This window comes from Sorex fumeus, unplaced genomic scaffold (genome assembly GCF_029834395.1).
Source record: "Sorex fumeus unplaced genomic scaffold, SorFum_2.1 ptg000050l, whole genome shotgun sequence".
Classification (NCBI taxonomy): Eukaryota; Metazoa; Chordata; class Mammalia; order Eulipotyphla; family Soricidae; genus Sorex; species Sorex fumeus.
In genome coordinates this window covers 1,700,810-1,715,895 of record NW_026606107.1, presented here as the reverse complement: position 1 = coordinate 1,715,895, position 15,086 = coordinate 1,700,810, and the positions used below count along the sequence as shown (strand labels likewise).

Genomic DNA, 15,086 nt, shown 5'->3' with positions numbered 1-15,086 from the left:
TTAATTATTATTTTTTCAATAAAAGTTGCTATAAGAATTAAATGAGAAAATAAATATAAGGCATCTACCTCAATGTCTGGCACATAGCAATAAGTGTTTAAATAGCCCATCTTTTTCCTTTTTTCACTTTCCTTTCAGCATAAATATTTTGTTGAATTGTATTTTACCCAGACTTGCGTTCAAGGGATTGAACAAAGCTGAAATAGTCCCACTGAATATCAGAATGTAAATGTTTTTTTTTAAGACAAAGAGCTGTCATGCAATAACCCAACCATGCTGTTATCAGTTGGCCATCCTTCCTGTTTCTCTAGGTCGCCTTTCCTGATGTCAACTCAACCAGTTAATCTCTCAGTCACTTGACGGGTGGCTATATATACACACAAATATATATGCAGGCATCCTGTCTAAGCAGTTACAGTCAAGTTTATCTGAACACACTGTATGGTCTGCATGAAATGCTGCAACTATGTACAAATTTAGATCCCCACAAAACAAGGAACACAAACTAGTTCCTTGGAAAATATTTATCCATAGTCAAGATACGTATAGTGCTTTCTTGCACAGTGCTTCACAGTTTTCCATGTGCTTACACATACTGTCTCATTTATCCCCAGGAAAATCTGGAGGTAGGTATGAAAGGCATCATTATTATTCCTATCTCAGAAGGAGAAACTGGGTCTCAAGGAAACTTGTTGGCTTACTTGCCAGAGATTACCCAGTTTGTTAGTGGTAGAAGAGGTTTTGGGTTCAGGTTTTGTGAAGTACTCTCATTCTTAAAGTACTCTTATAATCATCTGTTTAAGAACTAAATAGTTCATACTTAGAATTCAAAATGAAATGACATGACCTTTATAATAGAGTTAAAGAATATTTTTTCATGAATAGGGAAATGGAGGTGCTTACAATTCCAATAAATATTACACTAAAAAGATAGTGGTAAAACTGGGTTAAAATTCTTAATCTAGTGTGTGATATTCTACACATATGATAGATTATTAAACCAAATTGTACGTTAAAAATCGTCTTCCTTCCTTTCTCCTGTTTCCTCATTCCTCTCTCCCCTTCTTTATTTGTCTCACATTTTCTTTCTTTCTTTCTTTATTTTTTGGATGGTTTTTGTCCATACTTGGTGGTACTTAGGGGATACTCTTGACTATGGTTGGGAGTTTTCAGGGGACCAAACCATAGTCTGCTGCATGCAAGCAAGACAAATGCCTTAATCCCTATACTATCTGGTCTCTTCTCTTTTTCATTTCTTTCTCTAATCTCCTTTCTTCCACCCATTCTTCTTTCCTCTTTCCTTCTCTGCTTTCTCTCTCCCCTCTTATTTTTTCCCTCAACTTTGACCCTCTCTCTTTACCTTTCTCCTTTTTTTCTCTATTCTTATCCTTCCAATCCTTCTCTTTTCTTCATATTTTCCCTTCCTTCTTTCCTTGAAAACTACTTTATTATCTGTATGATTCTCACCATTTTTGAGCTGGTGAATCCAACGTTTCCTCAGTTCTTCAGTTGGGGAGAAGACATAGAGAGGTCCTTCATCATATACAACCTGGGGCAAAGATTTCAGCAGTTAGAACTCAGGGAAAAAAGAGGAAATGTTGAATGAACTAATCTTAAGCTGCAATTCTTCTATTCATAGAGGAAAACAAATAAAGACAGGGTCCTTAATCATCAGTAATCTAGGATTCTATGAATTATTTTATGAATTCCTGAACAATTCATTAAGAACGTAAGACTTAGAAATTCTTTTTAGCTTTTTTGAATACCCCACGTCTTCTTGACTCATGCCTCAATTTTCGTGTGAACTTAGTTCATAATGTTTTTCTCAGACCTTGGAGGAGACAGAATTTTTAGAAAAGGGGATTTATAATTTTATTAGTGTTATTATTAACTGGTGACCCAATAAACTACTTTTGGGAGGGTTTGGGTCACATCTGGCAGTTCTCAGACGCTACTCCCAACTCCATGCTGGGGATAGCTCCTGACTATACTTAGAGGACTACGTAATACTAGAGATTGAACCAGGGACAGGTACATGCAAGGTAAGTGCTTTAACAGCTCCTGTCTCTTTTATTATTAAACCTATAATCTTATTATTAAGCTTTAACCTTGTACAGAAGAGAACTGAAGAAATGATTTATATAACCCAGGTCATAATTAATACATATAGATAATTAGCCATATTCACTTGGCTGTATAGAGAAAAAAATTTAAATCACAACTAATTTTCCTTCCTTTTCCTACTTCCTAATGGCGTCCTCTTTCCCAATATTAGTGAAAATAAACTTAGAACGACTCAAAGGCCTAGAAGCGCATGCTCTGTAACCAAAAGCTCTGAACTCGATCACTAACCCTACATGGTTTCCTGGGCACTGCTTGAAGCAACCCCCAAGCATTCTGCTGGGAGTAGCCCAAAGTAAACCTACATACTGCTAAGTGTGTCCTTGAACAACAAAAACGAGTAAAGTATATCTTATGCACTATGATAAAATCAAATTGGTATTTTTGACTATCTCACATGTACTTAGTCATTGTGCTCAGTATCATGGAGGTGCATGAAAAAATGTTTCCAACCACCAAAGATCTAAATTATGGCCTATAACTAATTATAAAATGAAGTGAAAATTAATTTTAAATTACTTGCTATTTGTTATTATCTACTTACCCAGTCATCTTGTTTAAAGACAATAGAAGTAAAAACTGGTCTTATGTGGGAAAGGGGATTGGGCCATACCCAGGCTATACCTGGCCCTTTGCTTGGAGGGAAAGTTGCTCCCTTCAGTGTTCAGGGAACCATGCAGTGCTAGTCTTAAAGACCATGTCTACTTAACCTTCTAGCCCCAGTAAAAGACTATTTAAAACACGCCTTCGCAGGTTTTGTAAACTTTGATACAGTGAGGAACATGAACGAGATCCTTTTATAATTTTCTTTTGCTTGTTAGTCTTGCTGTGTTTATAAGTCCATGACAGAAAGCCCCCTCCCCTGAGACTTTCCACTTCCTTTTCTGGCTTTCACAGTTGCAGAGGCTGCTATATTCATGTCATGTGGCCAACAGAGTTATCAGGACATAAGAATGCCAAATTGAAGATAAAATCTGAAGTTTCTGCTCTCCTTTATGACTTACACTGCATCTACCAAGCAGATGTCTATGTGGCTTTTTCTAGACTAGAATGGGATATAGATTTGTGTGTCAGTCTAATAAGTCTTCCACATACTGAATTTCCTAATACTCCTACCCTCCTCTTTCTTTTCAACCCGCATGACCACCATTAGACAAATAGGCAGAACCAGAAGGAAGTGAAATGCTCACTCAACAAATAGAGCATCTTCTCAATGCAATTACCATTGACCCGGCACACCATAATAGAATTTGTGCCATTATGGATTCTCTTTGAGGTGTAGAAACTAAAATAAACTAGTTAGATTAAGAAAATAGAAAATCAAACACCCTCATCCCATGCCAGTCTCATTTCTAAGTTCAGTTTTTTATTTGCTTTAGCTTCAGTTCACTGGGATTTAGAATCATTCTCTTTGCCACATACAGTCCTTCAGAGAATAGGTCAGATAAAATATCTTACCTGGAAAGGGTAAGGGAACCTTTCAATGATTGAAATCTGCTCCATTTCACTGGATTCCTCACCCCTTCTCTGTAATGAATGAGGGCATGGTTATTGACTAAAGCATTGTTCTTTTCTAAATTTCCTTATGAACTGGGGTTCTTTAACAATGATTCTAGAATGTTCTTCTGCACAGTGTTAATGCTTAGTTATTTATTTCTATAATCCAACAGGGAGACCTATCCATAGGATCCACTACACACTGACTCAAACATATAAGCAAAACAAAACCTCAGAAATTTTATATCACTAAGGAAATGAAGGTTACTCAGTAAATGGTGCTGGGATAAGCATTTACACTGTAGAGTAAAATACAGATGGTTTAATCACTTAACACCAAAAAAAGGAAAGCATGGGTGACCAAGAAATAGTATTAGCAGCTATATCATTTTGTGGGTAGCAAGGTCTAGTATAATTCTAACAGAACCATTAAGAAAAAGATGAGTGACCACAGTTGAAATCCTGCCTCACAAGCTGGAGGAGAAGGCAGCTGGGATAGAGAAGGGACCACTAAGTCAATGATGGTTGGAGGAATCACTCGGGGTGGGAAATGTGTGCTGAAAGTAGATAAAGGACCAAATATGATGGCCTCTCAGTGTCTGTATTATAAACCATAATGCCCAAAAGTAGAGATAAAGAAGGAGATTGTCAGCCATAGACGCAGAGGGTGGGGTGGAGTTGGGTGGGGTGGCAGGAGGGATACTGGGGGCATTGGTGATAGAATATGCACACTGGTAGAGGGATGGGTGTTCAATCACTGTATGGCTGAAACTCAATCATGAAAGCTTTGTAACTATATCTCATGGTGATTCAATTATGAAAGAAAGAAAAAGATGAGTGAATTTGATGACACAGACTTAAAAAAGAAAACCTCCGTATGGTTTAAAAGAAAAGCAACAACACCATAAAGATTTAAAAAGACAAATTAAAAATATTTCAACATACATAAAAGATTAATATTTTAAAATTATTTATCTTTTAAAATTTAAGGCACCTTGATTGACAAAATTGTTCACAATAGTTTCAGGCACACAATGTTCCAACACCAATCCCATCACCAGTGTCAACTTCCTTTCACCATATTTCCCAGACCCCTCACCCTACCTCCACCCCATCCTGCCTCCTTTCCAGGCACATTTTTGTGTTCTGTTACTGTAGTTTGGTTCTCCTGCTTACAGTGCTATTAGCTCTGTGGTTTCAAAATATACACAAGCTCTACACCACTGATTTACTAGGGACTCCTGACCCCAGGTCCTGTTACCTTCCATCCACCTCTTCTTACTAGCTTGCTTGATCTCTTTCCTCCCTGAGCTTTCTCATTTCTATAACCTAGGATGCAGGGAAATCAAGGCATTCCTTCTTTGATGCCACGCATTCTATTAAAGGATTAATCTTATATATTAAGATCTCTTGAAGAATACTAATAATAGGTTAAATAATGCAATAGAAAATGGGCAAAAATGATAGCCAACTCAGAAATGAAAAATATAAATGTACCATATACAGATAATTATTCAACCTTATGAGTAACAAAACTGTTGCAAAATAAGTCAGCAATAAAGTATTACTTTTTGTGACTGTCAAATATTATGAATATCTGGTATTGGATTTTATAGAGAAATAATGATAGAGAAATATTATAGAAAAATAAATACCCTCCTACATATCTTCTAGTAGTGTATGAAATTCAAGTTCCACTTTTAGACAGTAACACGTAATAAAAATCCAAAAATAACCAAATGTACAGATTTCATAAAGAGAACAAAATTTTACTTCTAGAAAGTTATTATAAGAAAGATAGAGGCATATAAAATGTATGTTTATCATGATATGGTGATAATATCAAGTAACTAGACACAATTTAAATGCACACTAGTAGATTGGTTAAATAATTAACATTGTACCCAGAAAATGGAAGACAGCATAGTTACTAAAACGGTGTTATTAAAGACTTTCTACTGTCCTGGAAAAAAAGTTTGCATATACTGTCAAATTGAAAATGTAGCTTACAAAGCAAGATATAAATTATAATTCTTTTTTCCTTTGTTTTTTGGACCACACCCTGAAATGCTCGGGGGTTACTCCTGGCTCTGTGATCAGGAATTATTCCTCATGGTGCTCTGGGATGTCACACAAGGCAAGCACCCCATCCACTATACTATAGCTCTGACTCTAAATGACACATATTTTTAATCAACTTAGAAGACAGTATTCCTGGATGGAATCTGGAAAGTTAGAGGAAAATAAGTAATAAGCTATTAAACCAACTTTTTCCACTCTGGAGAAGCTCTCTCGTTTCTTGAACAAGTTTAAGTATCTCTCGTTCTCTCCTTTCACTTTTTTTCTTCTTGAGCCACATTTGATGATGCTCAGAGGTTATCCTTGCTCTGCACGCAGGAATTACTCCTGTCAGTGCACAGGGATCATATGGAATAACAGGGATTGAACCCAGGTGGGACGTGTACTATTGTTTTGGCCCCTGTGCCTTTCACAATTCTTTAAATAAATTTCTTTTAATAAAATCTACTTTTCAAAAAAAGAAAAATCTTAATGACTCAGAGCCTTATAATTCTGACTTTCAAATTAAAACTGTAAAACTGAACTTGGTAACTGAAACAGTAAAACCAACTATTTCTGTTCAGTTAAAATACTTAGTATGTTATGACATAATTCAAAAATTAATTTCACAAATTTTCAAGACTGTTTTGTATCAGTTTGTTTTGTATCTTGGTGAAAGATGCTCAGACTCAAATAACCAATAAACAACAAAATAAATAATTTTATACAGAAGCTCTACTGTGTTTTGCATTGCACAATATCATCTGTTTATTTACAGAGAAATTGAACTGTCCCAAGTTACTTAACCAACCACCCAGTCTCCCTGCTCTGATGTGACAATGGTATCTTCTTACCGGAATTTGTCTTTCAGGGGGAGGATTTTTTTCAGGAACCACTGTTTCAACGCAGGTGATCTTCTCAACATCTATTGAGCCCTTTTTACTGCCTCTTCTCTGAATAGAGTGAGGAAGAAATAGAGAAATATTAAAGGTGTTTAAGAGAGGCTTGAAGAGGTATTACTGGGGATAAGCCGTTTGGTTGCCTTGTTAGCCCTAGGTTTGTTAGGTCCTAGGTTTGATCTGCAGCAGCACCACATACAGTTAAATCATACAGTTGACCCCTTAGGGGCCAAGAAGGTGGTTCAGGGGTAGAGTAGATGACTTGCATTGGATTACCTGGATTAAGTAACTAGATAATTATGTTTTATTATCTAATTCTTTAACATAGAGAAACAGCATTCATGCTCTGTATCAGAACATGAGCTTTTGAAAATTTCCAGATCTAATAATCTAACCTTTTTTGACAGATAGAGAGAAAATACTACAGAATATTGTGTGAATGTGTGTGCCTTTGTCAAATGAAATAAGGAAGCAATGGCCGAATTTAATTTAATTCTGGATAATTAATTAGTGATTCCTCACTAATTAAATTAAAATTAAGATTCTATAGTATGGTTTCCCCTAAAGTTTTTGAATACCTTTGAATTTTGCCCCATCATGACTGTAGCTAGATATTGGCTAAAAACATTTTGTTGAGTTTGATTTTTTTTTTTTTTTTGGTGATTGGGCTACGTCTGGTTGTGCTCAGTGCTTACTCCTGGCTCTGCAGGTGTCAGGGATTGAATCCAGGTTATCCACGTGCAAGGCAAGCCAAATACCTGCTGTACTATCTCTCCAACCCTCTAAGTTTGAGGTGCAATAAGTTTCCTTTCAGCCTCTCCTCAAAACAAAGAAGTTGTATCTTTCTCCAGGAAGATGGAAGGCCAAGTCTTTGATACTTAAGTATTACAGCAAAGAAACTTACCCCACGTTCAAAGTCATACTCATAGTACGAAAGTTTCTGTACAGTCAAGAGAAAGAGACGCTTCTTGAAGTTTAAAGGTGATGTTTTCTTTTTCTGCTGGGATCGCTTCAGAAAGATGCTCTCCAGTATTACTGCAGCCATAGCTTCCTTCTGGAGCTCCCTTGTGTACTGTTGGTAGTGAAAATTCTTGAGAACTGATCACATTAATCCTTATTATTCCTCCCTACACCTAAGCCTAGCCACATAGTTTCAAATGGAACAGAAACATGCTAAATTTACAAAGAGCTTTCTGCCTACATTGATGTCTGCCTTCTTCCAGCCCCCATCTATGTCAGTTTTCTGATATAACGGATGGACATTCAGTTGAAAGGATTGGTTTTACACTATGTAGAACTGGTAAACTGGTTTCTTATATAAGGCCATGAAAGGTTCTGGATATCAGATGAGCTGTCCCTGTGTTCTTGGTAAATTGTGGTGAGAGGCAGTTTTACACTAATCACCATTTTATGATACATGCAGAAGTTGTGAATAGTAAAAGTCTCCATGCAGCTGTTGACTGTGATATCCCCAAAAGGAAAAATGCAGGTGTCAGAACTCTACTGAGGAAAATACTTGTCTTTCAGTTCCCAGTTTCCTAGACAGTGAATTTGATTTTTCAAACACTGTTGCAGAGGTTTTTAACCAGGGGTCTAATAAGGATATGAAGGCTGCACCTGCAGTCATGGACATAAACTATCAACCAACTGATTTTGTATATTTTGATATTGTATATTTTTGTATGAACTACAGAAAGCCAAGTCCCTCTAGGTTTTCTTACTCACACAAAACAATAGCACTCCATCTTAGATATACACTTAGAGTTTATGTATGATCTTATATTACTAATTCAAAACCTTAACTATAAAGCTAAAATGAAAACATAAATATTCTCACAAATTGGGGCAGTAAATAAATACCAAAAAAAGCATTGCTACAACTCTCATGTTTTTGTTTTGTTTTGTTTGTTTTTGAGCCACACCTAGCTATGCTCAGGGGTTACTCCTGGCTCTATATTCAGGAATTACTTCTGGTGGTGCTTGGGGGACCATATGGGAAGCAGGGATCAAATCCGGGTTACCACAAGCACCTTACTCCCTGTACTACCTCTCTAGCCCCTAACTCTCACGTTCTGTTAGAGGTGGATTTTCCTGGGGAGGGGTTGTTATTTTTTAAAGCTGAACTCCTTGTGATTTTTGATGGCACCATGGAAGCAGAATAAAGTCAGCAATTTAATTTTCTCTACTTTTAAGCAGAGATCATTTTCATACCAGGAAATAATGAGAGTGCTTTTATTGAAGCCAGTGGCAATCCATATTTCCCGTGGTCGAGCAGGTTCTATTATCATACCAAGAAGATAGAAGTAGATTAAAGGAGCACTAAGGATCTTCAGAATGCCACTTACTCGCCATGTGGATGCCACTGTCTCCCAATAGTGTATTAGCTCAATGGTATGTAAAGGAATCTTTTGATAAAAAATGGGCAAAGGAGCAAAACTGTCTCTGCACTCTGCCACAGTGCAATCTTCCTTCCTTGAATTCCTGGTTTAAACAGTATTCCACAGAACTGAGTTACTAAAAAGAATTTAAATGACTTATTCATACTTCATCTTAGATACCCACTTAGAGTTTATGTATAATCTTATAATAGTAATTCTAAACCTTAATTATAAACTGTCACTGTCACTGTCCTCCTGTTGTTCATCGATTTACTCGAGCAGGCCCAGTAACATGGTGAGACTTGTTGTTACTGTGCTTGGCATATTGAACACGTCACGGGTAGCTTGCCAGGCTTTGCTGTGCAGGCGAGATACTCTCGGTAGCTTGCGGGGCTCTCTGAGAGGGGTGGAGGAATTGAAATCAGGTCGGCCAGGATGGTCGCATGCAAGGCAAATGCCCTACCCGCTGTGCTATCACTCTAGCCCTTAATTATAAAGCTAAAATAAAAATAAATAAGTAAATTTGTTCATTTATTTTATATTTGGGGGACAGCACCTGGCAATGCTCAGGACTTACTCCTGACTCTGTGCTTAGGAATCATTCCTGTCAGAACTCAGAGGAACATATGTGGTGCCAGGGATCAAACCCAGGTCATCCATATGCAAAGAAAAAGACTACTCACTTTGCTATTTCCCAGGACCACTCTTTTTCTTTTCAAAAATTTTTTATTTTATTTTTATTGGGCTACATCTGCCAGTGCTTAGAGCTTACTCCTGGCTTTGCACTCAGGGATCACTCCTGGTAGGCTTATGGGGACCATATGACGTGCTGGGGATTGAACCTGGGATTGCTGAGCTCAAGACAAGTGTTCTAGCTGCTGTGCTATCACTAAGGTCCCTTGATCTTTTAATTTTTATAAAGACAAAAAACCCAGTTTGTACAAGGGGAAGCCTTCCTCTCTTTCAAGATTCTGTAATGAGATAGAGATTAGTGGTGGTCTACACTTGGAGAAGAAAGTCTCTCATTAACCATAAACCTTCTAAGCAAGTGGTGAAATGTCCTTTATCTCTAAAAATGGGGAATTTCTGGTATTTCCATGACCTCATTGTCCCCACTTATTCCTTGTGATCTAGTTCAGACACCCATAGTATGAAAATATGAGAATTCTTCCTTGTCACTTCTGGTCCATCCATCAACAGTGTGAAATTCCAAGCACCCTTCTTTAAATTTTCCTGAAGGTTAGTGTGTCATTAGCACTGTGTATTAAAGGATAGTTGTTGTTTTTTTAAACACTTATTGTGGAAGGTCTTAAAAAGGGCCATATGCAGTGTCAGGGATTTTTGTTTTCTTTTTCAGCGCATACTGAGTCAATTCAACAACAAAAGAAGCATCGTGAGGGCCACTCCTGCATCCTACTCAGGTGGTTGGATGAGAGATAGAAGTAGCTAAATGTTGTACTTATATTTATACACATAGAGAATTATATGGGCTGGAGCAATAGCACAGCGGGTAGGGCGTTCACCTTGCACGCAGCCAATATGGCTGACCCGAGTTCGATTCCTCTGCCCCTCTCAGAGAGTATCTCGCCCACATGGCAAAGCCTGGCAAGCTACCTGTGACGTATTCGATATGCCAAGCACAGTAACAACAAGTCACACAATGGAGATGTTACTGGGCCCACTCGAGCAAATTGAACAATGGGAGGACAGTGACAGTGACAGAGAATTATTGTTCATCTAGATAAAGAAAGGAGGCAAAATAATTAAAAGACACAGAGATTTTCATTTAAAACATATAATTCCTTCGCTGTAGCATTCTCTTTATTAAATATAAAGTGAGGATTTTTCACACCATGGTATTTTGCAACCCTGCTGGTTTGTATGCAGCAGCAGAATTTAAAAAATAATGCTTGCTTGTAAGAGCTCAGCCATCTTGGGCTGAAAAGACAGATTAATGGGATAAGTGCAGACTTTACATGCAGATTGCCTTTGTGATAATCCACTTCTTCAATCCCTGGCACTGCCCGGAGCAACTCCTGGAACAGAGCTTCCAGAAGTAGGCCCTGAGCACCACTGGGCATGGCACCCAAATTAAAAAACAAAGAGAGTTAAGCCATATTACACATTGCAATATGTGAAACAACTGATATAAATAACACTTGCAGAATCAATAAATAAAATCATTTTTGTATTTCATTTTTTATTTTGGTATTATTGGGGGGCATACCAGGTAGTATTTGAAGGTACCTCCTATGGTGCTCAGGAATAATGTGGTGCTAGGAGTTGAATTCAGGCATCCTGCATGCAAAACATTGAGCTGATCCCTAAACTAAACTAAATCCATTTGGGATCTATTACTGGTCGTACTCCAGGAGACTCTAATTATAAATAAGCATAGTTCAAATAACTACAGTTGACCTTTAAACAACACAAGTTTGAAGTTCAAGGGTCTGTTTCCTTTTTGTTCTATCCAACCTAAACAAGGTAAAAACAAAAATTGCCTTTGTGATAATCCACTTATTATTATTCAAAACACTTTCTTTTTTGAATCTTACCTTAATGTAAGATATAGTATATAATATCTATAGCTTGCAAAGTACAAGTTCATCAACTGCTTATGTTACTAGTAAGAATGCTGCTCAATGGCAGGCAATTAATAGATTTTGGCGATTAAATGTTCTGAAATTTTCTATTGCATGTGATTGGCACCCTAGTCCCCCAAACCTAGTCAGTTATATTTAACAACCAGAATTTTTTTTTCTTTTTGGGTCACACCCAGCGATGCACAGGGGTTACTCCTGGCTCTTCACTCAGGAATTACTCCTGACGGTACTCAGGGGACCATATGGGATGCTAGGAATCAAACCCAGGTCGGCCGCATGCAAGGCAAACACCCTACCCACTGTACTATCGCTCCAGTCCCTAACAACTAGAACTTCTAAGAAGCAGGATTTTTCTTCACTTCTCCTTTAATATTATTATTTAATATTAATAATAACTGTTATTATTAATATTTAATATTATTTACACAGCAAGATTTTGGCTGTTCTCTTTTCTCCCCCAGGAGAATAGAAAGGAATTTCTGTTATTCTCAGTGTCATCTTTATGTCAGGTGTCTTATATGCCGTATTTCATTTATCCTCACAACAAACAGGCAAGGAAAGTGAGACTCGTGGCAGTAAAATTATGAGACATATCCAACCTCATCTATATGTGACTCCATAGATCATGGCATTTCTGTAATACCTCATTGCCTCCCAGAGGTGCAATGCCATGCTCCTCAGCACCCCGTCATTCCCCCATGACTATCACCAAAGAGCAGTTGTGACAATCCCTCTGCATCTTCCAGGAACATACGGCGAAAGAGGAAATGGTGGTAAGTCTAGGGGATAAGAAAGAATTCAGAATTCAGGGGCACTCTCCTCTGCAGTGTTCCTCAGAATGTAAAAGATGATCAGCCACTGTTAACTGTGTACTGTAATTTCACCTCATGACAACTATTCATATCTTCCTCTTTTCTCGGGAAGACATTTTCTCAAGGAAAATTTTTTTCTTACACTTTTCCTTGAAATCCTTTATGAGGAGATCCTGTCCAACTGGTTGATTCCTCAAGTAATTTGCTGTTTCCTTTTTAGGTTTTTAAATTGTTGATGGTTTGCAAGTCCAGTGTTTAGCTGGAACCTCCATTCATCTCTGTCCTTCGGGGACTTATAAATATGAATGTAAACCCTTGATTGAATATATTTTCTAGTTTTAGTGAAGCAAGATAGTTTTTATTGAACAAAATTTACTTAGAAGGGGAAGGAAAGGAAATACATACTCGAGAGAGAACGTTGGCTTCTCCAGAGTGAAAAAAACCATAAGCAAAGAGATATAGAGATAATCAACGGAGATATGTTTAAGGAAGAAGAAGGGTTTGAAGATAAACCCTCGATATACTTCTGTATTATGAAATATCTCAATTAGAAAATAAAAAGAATAACTTTATAACCATGTATTCACATCTTAGCTCTCTCAGATCCTAACATTGTTCCATTAATACTTTGTTGGTGGGAATTTCTAGAAATGAAATACTATCCATAGAGTCAAAACCTCTTGTAACCTCTTAGCCCCTGCTGTATTCAAAAAGTACTAAGTCTATACTTGGGCGATTATTAGTCCTAGGCCTATTTATATTATTATTACATATGTAAAAGTTCATAAAATATATATTTAGAATTCAGGGATACAGTTCAATGGGCTAAGTGCTAAGGCCTGGATTTGATCTCTGCCACTGTATGGACCCTGAGCACATCCAGGAGCAACCTCTGAGACCAAGCTGTGAATATCTCCTGAGCACCTCCGCTTTTGCCCCCCGCCCAAAGAGTTATTGTTGGTTTGCATGTTTCACATTCTTATATAACTGGCACATATTTTATAGCAACTTGCTTTCCTCCCCCTCAAAATAATTTTTATGATTTAATTTGAAAAAATGGTAGTTCTAATTTGTGTACAATTTTCATATGAACTAAGTACTCTCTATGATAAATAACCTCACAATTTATACACTCCTATTTTGGAGGTGAAGGTTTGGCCACACCTTTCATTGCTCAGGGGTGCTGGTAGAGATTTTCAAATTTAAGTGGCAAACTTATATATTTGGCTCCTCTGTTCACCTTGTGCCATCCCTTGTTCCCTTTTTAAAAATAATTAATTTGGAAATGAAGAGCTTAATGGGCTCAGATCATGCCGAGTAGGTTTTCCAAGTGGGAAGACCAGAATCTATCCCCAGCACCATATAGTCCATGAGCACTAGCAGAAGCTACCCCTGGGCAAAAAGCTAGGAGTATTCCCCAAGTACCACTGTGTGTCTCCACCAAATCAAGACAAACAAACAACAATATGATAACCCTTGGACTCTTGATATAGAGGTTATCAAGCAAGAGGCAGGGGTGGGAGGGCCAGAGTTTGTGAACTAGAAGTGACACCTGGACAATGGTGAAGGGTCTTAGGCACTCTGGTGATGTTGGGGTGGCAGTAACTCTGTAAACCATAAACACAATAGTGTTTACTAGTGTAACCATGTTACCTCAACTACAATTTAAAATAAATAATATAAATATTTAAAAATTGAAATCTTCTCTTTTTTTGTTTTTTTTGGGAAACTGGGCACATTGGCGGTGGGAAATGTACACTGGTAAAAGGATGGGTGTTGAAACATTCTATGATTAAAACATAATCATTAACAAGTTTGTAACTGTGTATCTTACAGTGATTCAATAAAAAATAAATTAAAAATTGAAATCCTTCAGCTTTTGTTTTTGGGCCACATCAGAGGTGCTCAGTGATTATTCCCAACTCTTTGCACAAGGATGAGGAATGTGTGGGGTGGTTAGGAGACCATATGTGGGGCTGGGGTATAGAAATCAGGTTGGGTACATGCAAAGTAAGTGTCCAATCTGCTTTCTGAGCTCTCTGACCCCTTAAGTGTTTCTCTTTTCAGTATTATCTTCTTGGTGCCTTACTATGAAATCTGGTAAAAATATCAACTATCTTTAATCACAGCAAAACTGATCAGTTAAATTTGACTCATTAGAAATCTCTCAGTTCCAGGTTTCTTTCAGGTTCCAACTATGTTTATTGACAATTTTATGCCATTAGAACCAGAAATATTCTTTAAAGTATAATCGTGGAAACAAAGAAACTTAATTAATCTTATTGAGTCTCCCAGAAGCTCTGTAAGCTCCAATAAGACCTAATTATTTGATGGTAAACTTTAGATTTAAGCCAACTGTTTTGCCAAATTTGTGGTGAAGATTTTCACCCAAAATAAATTTTTTTCCTGGCTGCATGCTGATCAGAGAAATTCTTGTCTCCTGTGGTACTAACTGAAGGTACTATCTGAATTGACCTTGACCTCTCCACAAGGTCTTGATTCTTCCTCAGCATTTCACAATTTCGCATTTTATATTTTTCTTCTGTGGGTTTATAACACACTCAATTTCTGTGATTCATTCTCCTCTGACCTCCACTACAAATGATACATTCTGGTTAAGTGGGTGAGATAGTATAAGGTGCAATTTTCTGGCAGGCAGTCAACTCTATTTCAATTTCCACATATGTCCTCTGAATACCACTAGCAGATATTCAGGGA

The 15,086-nt window shown here is 37.4% G+C and overlaps 1 protein-coding gene across 1 annotated transcript in view; it reads right to left on the bottom strand.

The window, feature by feature from the left end:
- BTK (Bruton tyrosine kinase) overlaps positions 1 to 15,086 on the bottom strand; it is a 46,649-nt gene that overhangs the window by 22,949 nt on the left and 8,614 nt on the right. The window contains exons 3-6 of the mRNA XM_056124197.1: positions 7,480 to 7,647; positions 6,531 to 6,629; positions 3,580 to 3,648; positions 1,468 to 1,549 (exon numbers count right to left, since the gene is read on the bottom strand). Of these exons, the coding sequence (XP_055980172.1) occupies positions 1,468 to 1,549; positions 3,580 to 3,648; positions 6,531 to 6,629; positions 7,480 to 7,620 (391 nt within the window). The 5' untranslated portion in view covers positions 7,621 to 7,647. The remainder of the gene's footprint in view (positions 1 to 1,467; positions 1,550 to 3,579; positions 3,649 to 6,530; positions 6,630 to 7,479; positions 7,648 to 15,086) is intronic.